Below are 13,474 nucleotides of genomic sequence, written 5' to 3'. Positions count from 1 at the left end.
GGGATTGGAGATCAGGGGAGGTGGGAAATAGGGTATAGCAGGCCAGATGAGAAGACTGCAACTTGCTGCTTACTTTGTGGTACATACCATGGAAGAAGTAAGTAGACATGCACTGAATCCAGGATTTGGTTCAGGGTTCAGACAGGATTACGCCTTTTTCAGCAGGATTCAAACAAATCCAATTGCCTGGCCAAACCAATACTTAAATTCACTTGACTTTTTGTCACACAAACAAGGAAGTAAAAAATGTTTCAACCAACAGGCAGTGCTCAGTTCTCTTTTCCCCTGTCCCAGCCCCAATTTGCATATGCAAATTAGGTTTTTGAATTCAGTTTGGTATTTGGCTGAATCTTTCACAAAGGATTCAGGATTTGGCCGAAAACCCGAAATAGTGGACTTGGTGCATCCCTAGAAATAAGTGACAGACAGCCTACCTATATGGTAAGCATTCTGCAGCACAGTCAGACCTAAATTGTGGGCCCCACCCGCTGAGCACGCGCGCAATCAATCTAGCACTAGGGGTTAAGTATACCGGAGTAGACATCCCCGGTGCTCCTTAGAATGTGGCTGAAATGTTCAAACTTTCTCTTTGATCTCCTGCACTGAACAGACATTAAAATATACAATGTTTCTAAAACCTAATTGGCTTTTGGCAGAGAGCCCAGAATATGTGACAGGTGCACTTAGATACTTTTTTAACAATTTTAGATAAGCTGATAAACTTTTACAATTTAAGATAAGCAAATAAACAATTGTAACAATTTAAGATAAGCAGGTCTCTTGGGGAAACTGTGTTTTGCAGCTTAAAGAGTTAGTAAAACTAATAACACATAAAACCTGACCCCAAAACCCCCAGAAATGTGTTCAATAACCTGCCAAACTTTGTAATTTTTGTAATTAGGGTATGTGGTCATAAATGGGCGTGGTCATAAATGTTCATCGTGCTGCGCGTGGCAAAGCTTTTTGTCCCTCTTTCGATTACCTTGGTTTGATAATATCTTGCTCTCCTTGGCCCGGGACAGTCGGCCTTCCCACAAATCTGGGCCTGAGCAAAGAAGCAGTGGAACTTGTGAGGAGAAGGAGGACTGGGAAATTGAACATTTACTGGTGACGTAGGATATAAACGTCACCACACATACTCAGCGTATCTTTTTTCCCTATTAATAACATTGGGATCAACATTCATTTTTACTGGCCAGGCCGGTAAAATACCGGCCAGGTGGCAACCCTAATAGGATGTGTGGGAAAGAGTGAGGAAACACGCTGGGGCTGTTCAGATAAACGGCTTATCCGTGTCGGGCTGCTTACAGAGAACACGGGGTTAGCTGAAGCAAGAGACCCAGGAACCTCCATAAGCACTGGAGGGAGACGTTAGAAAGGAGGCTCCTCTGCTCGGTCCAGATAGGGCAAATGTGCTCTCATATCTGTGTTAGTAAAGTTAGTGATTTGTGCCTGGCTGCCTCAAACCCTACTGTCTAGATGCCCAACTATATTTCTTTGTAGTGTCTAAATGTAAAATGTATGTTGTGTGCCCAACCGTTCCTCTTTTGTGACTGGCTTATAAGGCTAGACTTACTGGGATGCCTTGTTCCCTATCTTGCTGGAGCCCTAACTGGCAGGAGGAAGGCCTTACTGGGCAGCTGGGATGTCTTGTTATGAGTATAGTTTAACTGGGCTTTATTCCTTTGTATGATTAGTTCCAAGGTGTACCTGCAACGGTGACCCATGAGAGGATGCAGTATACCGTGGTGCTGCATTCTTCTCCTAGGGGGACCATATCAGTGGTTTGTGGTTTAGCGTAAACACCACTAAGTGTGATATACGGGAATAGTTATTTTCTTTCCACCGTCCAGCAGAATCCTGGGAATCTTCCTGTGTACTGTTCCTAGGGTTGCCACCTGGGTGGTATTGCCGAATGATGGTTGATCCGAATGTTATTAATAGGGAAAAGGTATAAAAATATAGAAAGGCCGGTATTTTTTTCAGGAAAAGGTGATAACCCTAACTGTTGCCCAAAATGTAGCTGAGTGTCCTGCCCTGATTCTTTTTTTTTTTGTTAAGTCAAACATGTGACGTGTCTAGGATCCCCTGCCCTGCGCTGAACTAAATTGTCATCTGCCTGTCACTGTAAATACAGGATGGATTTCAGAGGAAGGTCTTTTTGAGAGCAGGAGGCATATCAGCACTTTACTGCCGTTTTCTTTGCTTGCAAGGCAGCAGTGATGTGTGGCATAACACTCCTTGTGCTGTGTTTAATTGTGCTGCAGAAATGTTGTTGAGCTTGATTTAGGGAAGCCTAACCTCACTCTGTTTAGCTACCAAATTCAATACCATATGCTACATCTCTCACCTGCTTATTTTTGATCTTGCCCACCCCCTGTGTCTTGGCACAGGGCCTTCCTCACCTTTTGTACCGGTACTGGTTGTTATGTATGTAACTCTATGGGGCAAATTTACTAAAGGGCAAAGTGACTAACGCTGTCGAAAATTCACCAGCGTGACATCATTTCGGGAATTTACCGATTTAATAAATGTCGCTGGCGTAACTTCGCTAGCAAAGGAGATAGACTCTAGCGATACTTCGCACTCTTTAGCCAGGCGAAGTTTCGCTCTGGCAAAAGAGCGTTACTTCGCAAATTCACTAAGATGCGGAATTTGCACCTGGAGAAGTGTTGCGATGTGAGCAAAGCCGTCGCTGGTGAATTTTCAGAGGTTAGTAAATTTGCCCCTATATGTTATATGTATGTAATTCATGTGATTTCTTTGTATAAACACATTTATTATCCAGCGCTGTGATATATGTTGGCACACTAAAAATACATGTTAAAAATAAAAATAATTTCATATATGACATTTGTTTTTAACCTATGAGTCCAGATCAAAGTTGATTGGTCAGGCTGTGAGTATTAATTTACATCCTTTAATGTAGTGAAATCTTTCATACAATTTACATTAGGCAATCAGTGCATACATAATTAATGTTAAGATAAATTTAGTCTTAAGCAGAGTGTCCTGTCTGTAAAAAGTTAAGAAACCCTGGCCAGTTATTTGGTTGACTGTGGTAAGCCTGGAATGACTGAAGTAACTTGCCTGGATTTTTGTGATTTCAGATTTTGCCTACCGCCTTAATAATTTGAACATTTCACTTTTTTTTTTAATGCCTGAATGTGTCCCGCTGGCGTAGTTCCCTTCATTAATGTGACTAATTTAATGAAAATGGTTTAAAAAAAAAAGTGGCCATTAAAAGTTGCCAACTGCAGACAGAGTCGGCAGCTTATTAGAGGCCCTCCTGTGCATTCAAAATATGGTATGTTCCAATTAAAGGGGTTGTTTTTTTATTATATATGGATTTTGAGTGGCTTGGCTTTTTATTTAGCAGCTCTCCTGTGTGCAATTTCAGCAATCTGGTTGCTTTGATCCAAATTAACCATGCACTGGAATATAAATAGGAGAGGACCTGAATACAAAGATGAGTAATAAAAAGTAGCAATAACAATACATTTGTAGCTTTACAGAGCATTTGTTCTTAGATGGGGCCAGTGACGCCCATTTGAAAGCTGGAATGAGCCAGAAGAAGAAGGCAAATCATTTAAAAACGAAAAACAAGATATAATAACCTATTGAAAAGTTATACAGTACCTATTGAATAATTATACCTTTTGCCTGTCCGTTTCACTCAGGTGCACATTTTTTGTTGGTGACTATTTTTTTTTTTTTTTTATAGCCTGGTGATTAGACAAGGTATGGTGTGAAGTTCTGCTGATTTAGGAAGGTGCATGGGGCAGCAGGAGCTCTGCAATCCTTTCTTTTTGGAAATGACTGTATTTGCTGTCCTACTGATCTGGCACATTGGACTGTCACTTGGAGGTAACACATACTTCCAAGACAAGACAGTTGTGCAGAAGAGTGTGGATTTCAATAAGGAATACAATGACTTTCAATGCTGAACAACAAATGATATATGCTTTCAACCACACAATGCTTAGGAACAAGGTAAGTGGCACTATGTACTGTACATGAGATGGTTCCTTTTTTCTAATACTGTCCTTTTAACTGGATCTGATTGTAGCTATTCAATAAGCAGAATTAACTTCCAAACATTCTACGGTGCCTTTCAGCACATGACAATTTCCAGCAGTACAATTTTTTTGTCCTCCTCCTTTTTACTATTACTATATATATATCAGCCATTGCGGGCAGGACATGACCCACTTCTTTTTTTGGGCTAAGAGAGAAGTTTTGGTCAGGCAAAGATTTCTTCCTAAGCTATTTCAGTAAATCATATGTGTCTACATTTCATTAGAGTAATAAGACGCATTATATTTTGTCGCACCTTTTAAAATTGCCTCCTGTACATTTGAATGTAACTGGGATTCCCCAAAAGTTCAATATTGCCCAATATTATTGTATACACCTTCACCTTAAAGGGCATGTAAAGTCTAAAATAGAATAAGGCTAGAAATGCTGTATTTTGTATACTAAATATAAACATGAACTTACTGCACCACAAGCCTAATCAAACAAATAATTTATGCTTTCAAAGTTGGCTACAGGGGGTCACCATCTTGTAACTTTGTTAAACATCTTTGCAAGACTAAGACTGTGCACATGCTCAGTGTGGTCTGGGCTGCTTAGGGATCGTCATAAACAAAGCTGCTTGAGTTCTGCATGGCTGGGAAGTAAGGCGGGGGCTCCCCCTGCTGTTCATAAGTATGATTGTTTCCCTGCTCAGCAGTTAGGGACCGTCTGACAATTCCTATCCACAGCAGTAAATGAAGGGAGAACTTCACTGCATACAGTCAGGTTTCTTATAAAAACTGTACACATTTTTTAACACATTTTTTAATTAAAGAATATTGGAGATAGGTTTCTTTTTCATTAAGGAAAGTAAAAATGGGATTTTATTTTTTGCCTTTACATGCCCTTCAAGGTGCAATATAATCCAAATAGTGAGTGTACAAAAATAGGTGCTTACAGCAGAAATGAACTGCTCAAAAAGTATTTATTTGCCACACAATATGTTTCAAGCCTATGAGACCCTTTGTCAAATCTATCTATATTGTACCCCTACTGTATGTACTATAATGTATTCCTATTGTAAATGCTAAGATTATTAGATGTCACTAAGCGGTTCTGTGACCGTATCACTCGCGTAGTATGAGGGATACTGTACCCGATAATGTAAATGATAAGGATGTTAGAAATCACTCTGGGGTGCGGTGACCATATAAAAGCACACAGGTGCAGGCTGAGTTATACTCTGCAACTAGTTATCCTCTTGCATTGCAGTTTTCTCTCTTAATGCAAATCTAATTAGTGCTGAATATAACAGGTTAAAAATAACTATCGGTGTTGTTTCTGCTGCCTTGCTAAGCTTTCTGAGGCTTATAACATTGAGGCTGGCCTTCTATAGACTCTGATGTGTTAATGAGAGGAACCTGGCATTAACCATCCTCTGTCATTGGCTACAGCTCAGATCACCCAGGTCATTAGGACATCACTGATTTTATGGAAATATGAAAGCAAATAATATAATATCTCTTAATTATGTATAAAAGCCACCAGGTGCTTAAAATTTCAGTATTTAAAAGAATGATCTTCCCACCCAGATAATTTATGGTGATCCCGGTGAAATGTAACGAGCAGTCGTTCCGCATGGAAATATGAGAAGACGGTGAAGGTTTTCAAAACTGAAGTGACTACACTGCATTGCGTTTATTTTCTGGTAAGAGGCATAGTAATTCCATTACACTTGCTTGTACTCTGGTTGCTGGGCAAAATCCCATGTATCTAATTTAGCTTATTAGCATTATTATTAGCTTATTGTACAGTGTTTGATTGGCCCAGAGGCTGATGACAAGTTCCTGCCACACTTCAGTATAGTGCTGGGCAGAGGGTGGGGCTTCCCTTTTCCCCTGTCACTAGGGAGTGGTTAGTAATGGGGGTCTAAAGGCCCCAGTAAAGAGAAGGCTTGGCGAAGTTGGGATACAGGGACCCCATGAATGAGGTAAAGTCAGGACAGGGTAGTTAGACAGGGTAGAAAGTCTAGATGTCCCTGAGGGTTTCTATGACCAGTCTTAGTTATACAGAGAACTCTGAGTATCATTTACATATGTATTCTCTGTAAAATTCAAGTACAATGCTTGCTGATGATAAACTGAAGAGTTAAACTTGATGGTCAATTGCCTTTATTGTATACCCCAAATAAACTATGGAACCATGTAGATACTAAGATACTGTTACATGGCAATGGCACAGCACATTGGAGATTTCAGAATATGCCAGAACGAACTGTATTTTGTAAAGTAGACCTCCCTCTGAATACGAAAGTGTGTGCACAAAAATGATCGATTATGTGCTTTGAATGACATGCCAGTGGTGATTGTGATGCTTTAGAATGGAAGGATAATGATCGTCCTTTATATCATTGCCCTTAAGCTTTACAAAATGTAAATACCATATATTTTTAGAAAGTATATATTCAAAATAATTTAATTAGATTAACATAGATTAAACATATCTATCTTCTCCATACATCACAAACTCGGCAGACGGACGGTACTTCTGGACAAAATTCATTAGAGCAAACTGCTGAAAGAGGCCTAACGCGTTTCGGGATTGGAACCCGTAATCATAGGCTCAGGGGAATATCGGTGAGCAGGAGCGGTCTTTTTTCGGCTATTTTTTATTGTCTCCATACAACAAAACTGCAAATGTAGCCTTAAACAAATGTTTTTTTACAAAATTTCTAAAAACAGATTGTATACCAAATAAAAAACAAGCAAATACAAAAGTATTGTAGAAGTGATACCTATATATATATATATATATATATATATATATATATATATATATATATATATATATATATATTTATATCCAAAATAAAGGTGCATGCGGGGAACCTTTAAAAAGTTATTAAAAATCCCTAATTTTATTTAATACATTACAAACAGGAGGTCAACGTTTCGGTTTGTTCCTAAGACCTTTTTCAAGACCACGCGGCTGATGCTACAATCTGTTTATACTGGTTTACTATGTAATTTGTAATTAATCAGCATTGTATTTATAGTATGTACATACTGTATATTTTGAGTCCCCAGTCAGTTTGTGTGTGTTGTCAGTCCCTAGGCACAGGCAACTCACCAAACTTGATATAAAAGTTGCATTTTGGATTTTACATACTTTTACAATTTTGTGGAGGTTATCCCTGATTTAAAGGGATACTGTCATGGGAAAAAATTTTTTTATCAAAATGAATCAGTTAATAGTGCTGCTCCAGCAGAATTCTGCACTGAAATCCATTTCTCAAAAGAGCAAACAAATTTTTTATATTCAATTTTAAAATCTGACATGGGGCTAGACATATTGTCAATTTCCCAGCTGCCCCTGGTCATGTGACTTGTGCCTGCACTTTAGGAGAGAAATGCTTTCTGGCAGGCTGCTGTTTTTCCTTCTCAATGTAACTGAATGTGTCTCAGTGGGACATGGGTTTTTACTATTGAGTGTTGTTCTTAGATCTACCAGGCAGCTGTTATATTGTGTTAGGGAGCTGCTATCTGGTTACCTTCCCATTGTTCTTTTGTTTGGCTGCTGGGGGGAAAAAGGGAGGGAGTGATATTACTCTAACTTGCAGTACAGCAGTAAAGAGTGATTGAAGTTCAGAGCACAAGTCACATGACTTGGGGCAGCTGGGAAATTGACAATATGTCTAGCCCCATGTCAGATTTCAAAATTAAATAGAAAAAAATCTGTTTGCTCTTTTGAGAGATGGATTTCAGTGCAGAAATCTGCTGGAGCAGCACTATTAACTGATTCATTTTGAACTTTTTTTCCCATGATAGTATCCCTTTAAGAAATGACAGCTTTGTTGCATCTACAAGTGAGATACCCAGGTTCAATCTGAGGCTGGATGAACTTATTAATTATGTGTGTGACTAACAGTTTTCTTGTAGTTTTGTTGTGAATAAAAGATCCTATTTGTGTATGTTTCTATGTCCCTATGCAGGAATATCTCCACAATTGCAGTTTTTATGCACTGCCTGTCATACATCTCATTATCACCAGACAGTGCTGAATGTGACTGGAAACCAAGACATCTTCTATTATAACTTCCTCTGTGTTCATCCCCTGGTTTCATTAAGGTACTTTCATTAATGCCTGGACACTAAGGGGCAGATGTATGAAGGGTCGAATATCGAGGGTTAAATAACCCTCGATATTCGACTAGGAACTAAAATCGTTCGACTTCGAATATCGAAGTCGAACGATTTAGCGCAAATCCTGCGATCGAACGATCGAAGGATTATTCCTTCGATCGAACGATTAAATCCTTCGAATCGAACGATTCGAAGGATTTTAATCCAACGATCGAAGGAATATCCTTCGATCAAAAAATCACAGGCAAGCCTATGGGGACCTTCCCCATAGGCTAACATTGACTTCGGTAGGTTTTAGCTGCCGAAGTAGGGGGTCGAAGTTTTTCTTAAAGAGACAGTACTTCGACTATCGAATGGTCGAATAGTCGAACGATTTTTAGTTCGAATCGTTCGATTCGAAGTCGAAGTAGTAGTCGAAGGTCGAAGTAGCCCATTCGATGGTCGAAGTAGCCCAAAAAACACTTCGAAATTCGAAGTTTTTTTAATTCGAATCCTTCACTCGAGCTTCATGAATCGGCCCCTAAATATATCAGATATAATTCCTGTATAAAATACATTCTTCACACCATCTTTATTTTTCATTCCTTTGCCACAGTGCCTTCAACAACATCCATAGTAAGTTATTCTATATGATACTTCTCGTTCTTGTCATTGTGCTGCAGAGAGAACTCAGTCATAACTACAACCGCATCAATATTAGGGGTCGTCTTCAGGTAAAATACAAGTCTTTGTCAAATAAGGGTATGGGAGAGCTTTTTTTTTACTTAAAAAAAAGATTAAATATCGTGGGCAGAGAGGGAAGTTATGTGTGGTCATGGAATATATTTGTAGGGTGGAAATGCAAAGTCAAGAAGCATCTTTTTGATTTACCTAATTTTTCTCTTTCTGTTCAGGAATGCGGGCTCCCCAAACATTTTGGTTTGTGTTACGCAATGGGTACTGCACTGATGATGGAAGGCCTTCTTAGCACCTGTTAGTATGTGTGCCCAATCTACACAGACTTATAGTTTGGTTAGTACTTTTACTCTGTACACCTTCTTTATCTCTACTTCTTACCAAGCCATTCAGTGCTCATAAAGCTTATAAATTTTGGTCAAAGTGTGGTACTAACACCTCATTTATTGTGATAATTATTTTTAAAGGAGAAGGAAACCCTGTAGAAGAAAACCCTTTACCCCCCACCCCACCCCACATAGACCCCCTACCCCCAGGCTAACTGCCCCCCCCCCGGGGGAAATGCCCCATACTTTATACTCACCCCTCGTCGCAGATTCTGGCAGTGGACTTCACAGCATCCATCTTCCAGGTCCTCGGTAAACTGACTGGGAGATTTCCAATCTCCGTCAATTTCGGCACATGCGCATTTGACGAAAACCGGCATATTGCTCCAACAGCGCATGCGTCGACATACCGATCTTCCAGTCAGCTTACCAAGGACCCAGAAGATGGATGCTGTGAAGTCCCATGTCCCATGTATCTAATTTAGCTTATTAGCATTATTATTAGCTTATTGTACAGTGTTTGATTGGCCCAGAGGCTGATGACAAGTTCCTGCCACACTTCAGTATAGTGCTGGGCAGAGGGTGGGGCTTCCCTTTTCCCCTGTCACTAGGGAGTGGTTAGTAATGGGGGTCTAAAGGCCCCAGTAAAGAGAAGGCTTGGCGAAGTTGGGATACAGGGACCCCATGAATGAGGTAAAGTCAGGACAGGGTAGTTAGACAGGGTAGAAAGTCTAGATGTCCCTGAGGGTTTCTATGACCAGTCTTAGTTATACAGAGAACTCTGAGTATCATTTACATATGTATTCTCTGTAAAATTCAAGTACAATGCTTGCTGATGATAAACTGAAGAGTTAAACTTGATGGTCAATTGCCTTTATTGTATACCCCAAATAAACTATGGAACCATGTAGATACTAAGATACTGTTACATGGCAATGGCACAGCACATTGGAGATTTCAGAATATGCCAGAACGAACTGTATTTTGTAAAGTAGACCTCCCTCTGAATACGAAAGTGTGTGCACAAAAATGATCGATTATGTGCTTTGAATGACATGCCAGTGGTGATTGTGATGCTTTAGAATGGAAGGATAATGATCGTCCTTTATATCATTGCCCTTAAGCTTTACAAAATGTAAATACCATATATTTTTAGAAAGTATATATTCAAAATAATTTAATTAGATTAACATAGATTAAACATATCTATCTTCTCCATACATCACAAACTCGGCAGACGGACGGTACTTCTGGACAAAATTCATTAGAGCAAACTGCTGAAAGAGGCCTAACGCGTTTCGGGATTGGAACCCGTAATCATAGGCTCAGGGGAATATCGGTGAGCAGGAGCGGTCTTTTTTCGGCTATTTTTTTTATCACTAAATACATGTCACACTTTTTCAGGATCAAATGGTTTTACTTGTCATGGGAAACATTGTAAAGTGGTCCTTGTAAGTACCTTTTGTTTTCTTGTCTTCTATCTTTTTTGCCTGTAACTTGACATCACCAATATGATCCATATACTACTAGTGTATAATAAATCCTTCTTATTTGTACAGGGCATCATATGTCAGACCTAAAGATTTAGCTTCCTATCTTCTTGCTATTGGAATCTGTAACTTGTTGCTCTACTTTGCATTCTACGTCATCATGAAGGTGAGATGATGGAGAAGGAAATAACTGGTTGTAAAGGGAAGCAATTGGTTGTAATATTGTCAAGAAAACATAAAGGGAATGTCAATTCTTTAGGACCATGTCTTTTCTCTTCTAATGTCATAATGAATCATAATGCCTGCCCGCTTTATCTCTCACTGAGATCTGTCACTGATCAATACTAAAGGGCAATTTTATTGTAGTGTGAACTCCCTACAGGAAGACATCATCCATAGGATTTTTTAGAAGCATATTTAACAATAGTTGAAAGTCAAAGTTTTCCATTTAATAAATATGCTTTTAAATATCCCATAGGAATGTATAGAAAGTGAATGAATCCCCTTGTGGTGAGCTTTAATCTCACACTCTAATAAATCAGACCTAAATCTCTACCAGGTAAAGGTGGAAGCACCATGTATTCCCACAGAGCTGCTTACAGGGCTTAGAACCAAAGCATTATGGGAAGAGATCCGAAGGGCCAATGAGAATCATTGTTTGTACAGTATATTTTTGGACAGGAGTACTTTGAATATATTGTAATGTTCTACTCCATTGTCAGAAAACTCCCGCTGAATCCAGAAAACACAACAAGGATTGCATTTTGCTTGGTTTCTTTGACGATCATGATATTTGGCACTTCTTGTCATCGATTGCAATGTTTCCTGGTAAGTGTCATATTGTCTCTTTTCTCCAGGACACAATATAGATAAACTACAACTGTTGGGTGGGTTTTTTTTAATAGGGTTATAACCTCAAATAATTTGCAACAACAGTTACTTGAGCAAGTTTATTTCATTTTCCTCATAGGTTTACAGTCTGTATGCTAGTTTCTTAGTACCTTCATGTATTGCGCATGTACACCATTTGTGGCCACAATTTATATACTAGGCCTCGCTCACACTTTTTCTACTTACACACAGATTGAGAAATCACATCAATCAACAGGAGAATACAATGTGAGCACATGTGGGAAATATAGCCTATGGTGTTAACTGTATTGCATTTAATACAAGCTCAGCATGCTGCTCATCCCCCGCTGCATTACAGTAACACACATCAAGCCTTGTCCTTTCAATAAAAAACATAAAAACCCTTAAATTGCTAGGGGAATGTCATAGGGTTATTACATGTATCCCCTTGTATTAACGAAGGTTTTATTTGCTTTTCTGTAACCTACCATGACCTACTCCTTACGTCTGTTTTCTTTGCTGCAGGTACTGCTCTTTATGGCTGATGACTTGGATACTGTACAGAGAGATAAGATCTATGTTTTCTGAGTCCTGCTTCTACATAATTGAATATTATTTATTTAAAAAAGTAATGAAGAAGAAATGCCATGAGTGTAGTACTATTTAGTAATACATTGGAGGGCTCTGCTCCTTTGACCTGCAGAAAGAAAAGTGGGCTGGACAATCTCCAAACACATTGCAAACATAAAGAGAAGAAGAAACTTACTCTTTGTGAAATTACTGAAAGATGAAGATATTGTTATGTCCATCCCGGCAGCAAATGCAAGAAATAGTTGCATTACCGAGGATGCTATTTATCTTTATGAAGGTTATCAAACTGCACTTTATTGCTATATAGGCCAGTTTTCAATATGTGTGAAGCCATCAGTGTGGTCCACTTGCTACTTCTGCACCTACTGTATGTGAGCCACAAGGTGTCACTGTTTTTTCTTAATGATGCCAAAAGGAATCAGCACCGTTTTTGTCTAGTTTTAATAGCTAGCTCTTAACACATTGTAATCCTTTTTTGTGACAACATGTAATTCATTTAATGCGTTGAGTCAGCTGGCCTGTATTGGGTTAATATTTATTTAAAGAAAAAAAGAAATGGCTGACGCAACCGTCTTTTTATATTTCAATGTCAACACTGTCATTTTAGCCAATCAGAACTGCATAATACAGAATTTCTTTCAAGTATAGAGCCAGATAGATGCCGCCTCTGAAAACTGACCTATTGCTTGTATTCTTTTTTAACTAGAGTATCTGGAATAGTGCAAATTAAGGGCAGCTATTTGTTGTATGCCCACTGATCCAAACAAATCCTTTGCCAAGGTGATGCCCTTGCTGGTACTATGAGTATAGGCTGGATCTGTTTGAGGGCAGCACCATTAAGAAAATGTGCCATCTTTTCCCTCTTTGACTATGTCCCATGTTTTACACCTGCTTTTATTTCTTCTTTGTTCTATACGTCTGAGATTAAAAAAAATACAAACATAAAAAAGTATCTTTCTGTTTGTTTGTTTCATTCTGCAAATATTTAAGTCTTTTAGTGCCAGCAGAATTTCACATTTCATCTGTGGAGCATTTCCTAGGGGAGCTTTTTAGTTAACTTAGGAAAATTATATAAAAAAAAAAAAAATTGGGAGGGGGGGAGAACCTAAGTTTTCTAAATCAGTATTTTTGTGTTTCCACTTCTGGAACACGATTTAGAGCACTAAATACTAGGGGATTTATACCATGTAAAGATGGAGGTTTCTGATTTCCAAAATTTCCAGCAGTAAATTACAGAATTTCAAAAAACGACAGCAGAATATGGCGTAGTTTAGATTCCAATACCAAAAATCCTGGAATAATAGGTTTACATCAGGAAACTTATATAGTACACAATCTGTCTAATCCTAAAAAAGTAACCATGTCTTTCTACTCCTAATTA

At 38.7% G+C, this 13,474-nt stretch overlaps 1 protein-coding gene and 1 long non-coding RNA gene across 2 annotated transcripts; both read left to right on the top strand.

The window, feature by feature from the left end:
• Positions 1–3,550: 3,550 nt before the first annotated feature.
• LOC121396468 lies at positions 3,551–9,318 on the top strand. The gene is made up of 5 exons (XR_005963056.1): positions 3,551–3,993; positions 5,610–5,725; positions 6,552–6,653; positions 8,009–8,144; positions 8,755–9,318. It is a non-coding gene; the product is annotated as an uncharacterized LOC121396468 (long non-coding RNA).
• Positions 9,319–9,634: 316 nt separating this feature from the next.
• LOC121396467 (SID1 transmembrane family member 2-like) lies at positions 9,635–13,136 on the top strand. Its single transcript, XM_041571379.1, has 4 exons — positions 9,635–10,611; positions 10,720–10,816; positions 11,373–11,478; positions 12,028–13,136. Exons 1-4 carry the CDS (start codon positions 10,571–10,573, stop codon positions 12,045–12,047), a joined length of 264 nt encoding a protein of 87 aa, XP_041427313.1. The 5' UTR covers positions 9,635–10,570; the 3' UTR covers positions 12,048–13,136.
• Positions 13,137–13,474: the final 338 nt, after the last annotated feature.

The sequence above is a fragment of the Xenopus laevis genome, chromosome 7S, assembly GCF_017654675.1.
Source record: "Xenopus laevis strain J_2021 chromosome 7S, Xenopus_laevis_v10.1, whole genome shotgun sequence".
Lineage (NCBI taxonomy): Eukaryota > Metazoa > Chordata > Amphibia > Anura > Pipidae > Xenopus > Xenopus laevis.
This window is presented reverse-complemented; position numbering and strand designations above follow the sequence as displayed.

What these genes read in the sequence shown, in the direction of transcription:
- LOC121396467 (XM_041571379.1), top strand. Translation starts at nt 10,571, where the DNA reads ATGGTTTTACTTGTCATGGGAAACATTGTAAAGTGGTCCTT. An exon ending in CATTCTACGTCATCATGAAG is followed by an intron (nt 10,817 to 11,372) that starts GTGAGATGATGG and finishes CTCCATTGTCAG; the next exon opens with AAAACTCCCGCTGAATCCAG. An exon ending in ATCGATTGCAATGTTTCCTG is followed by an intron (nt 11,479 to 12,027) that starts GTAAGTGTCATA and finishes TCTTTGCTGCAG; the next exon opens with GTACTGCTCTTTATGGCTGA.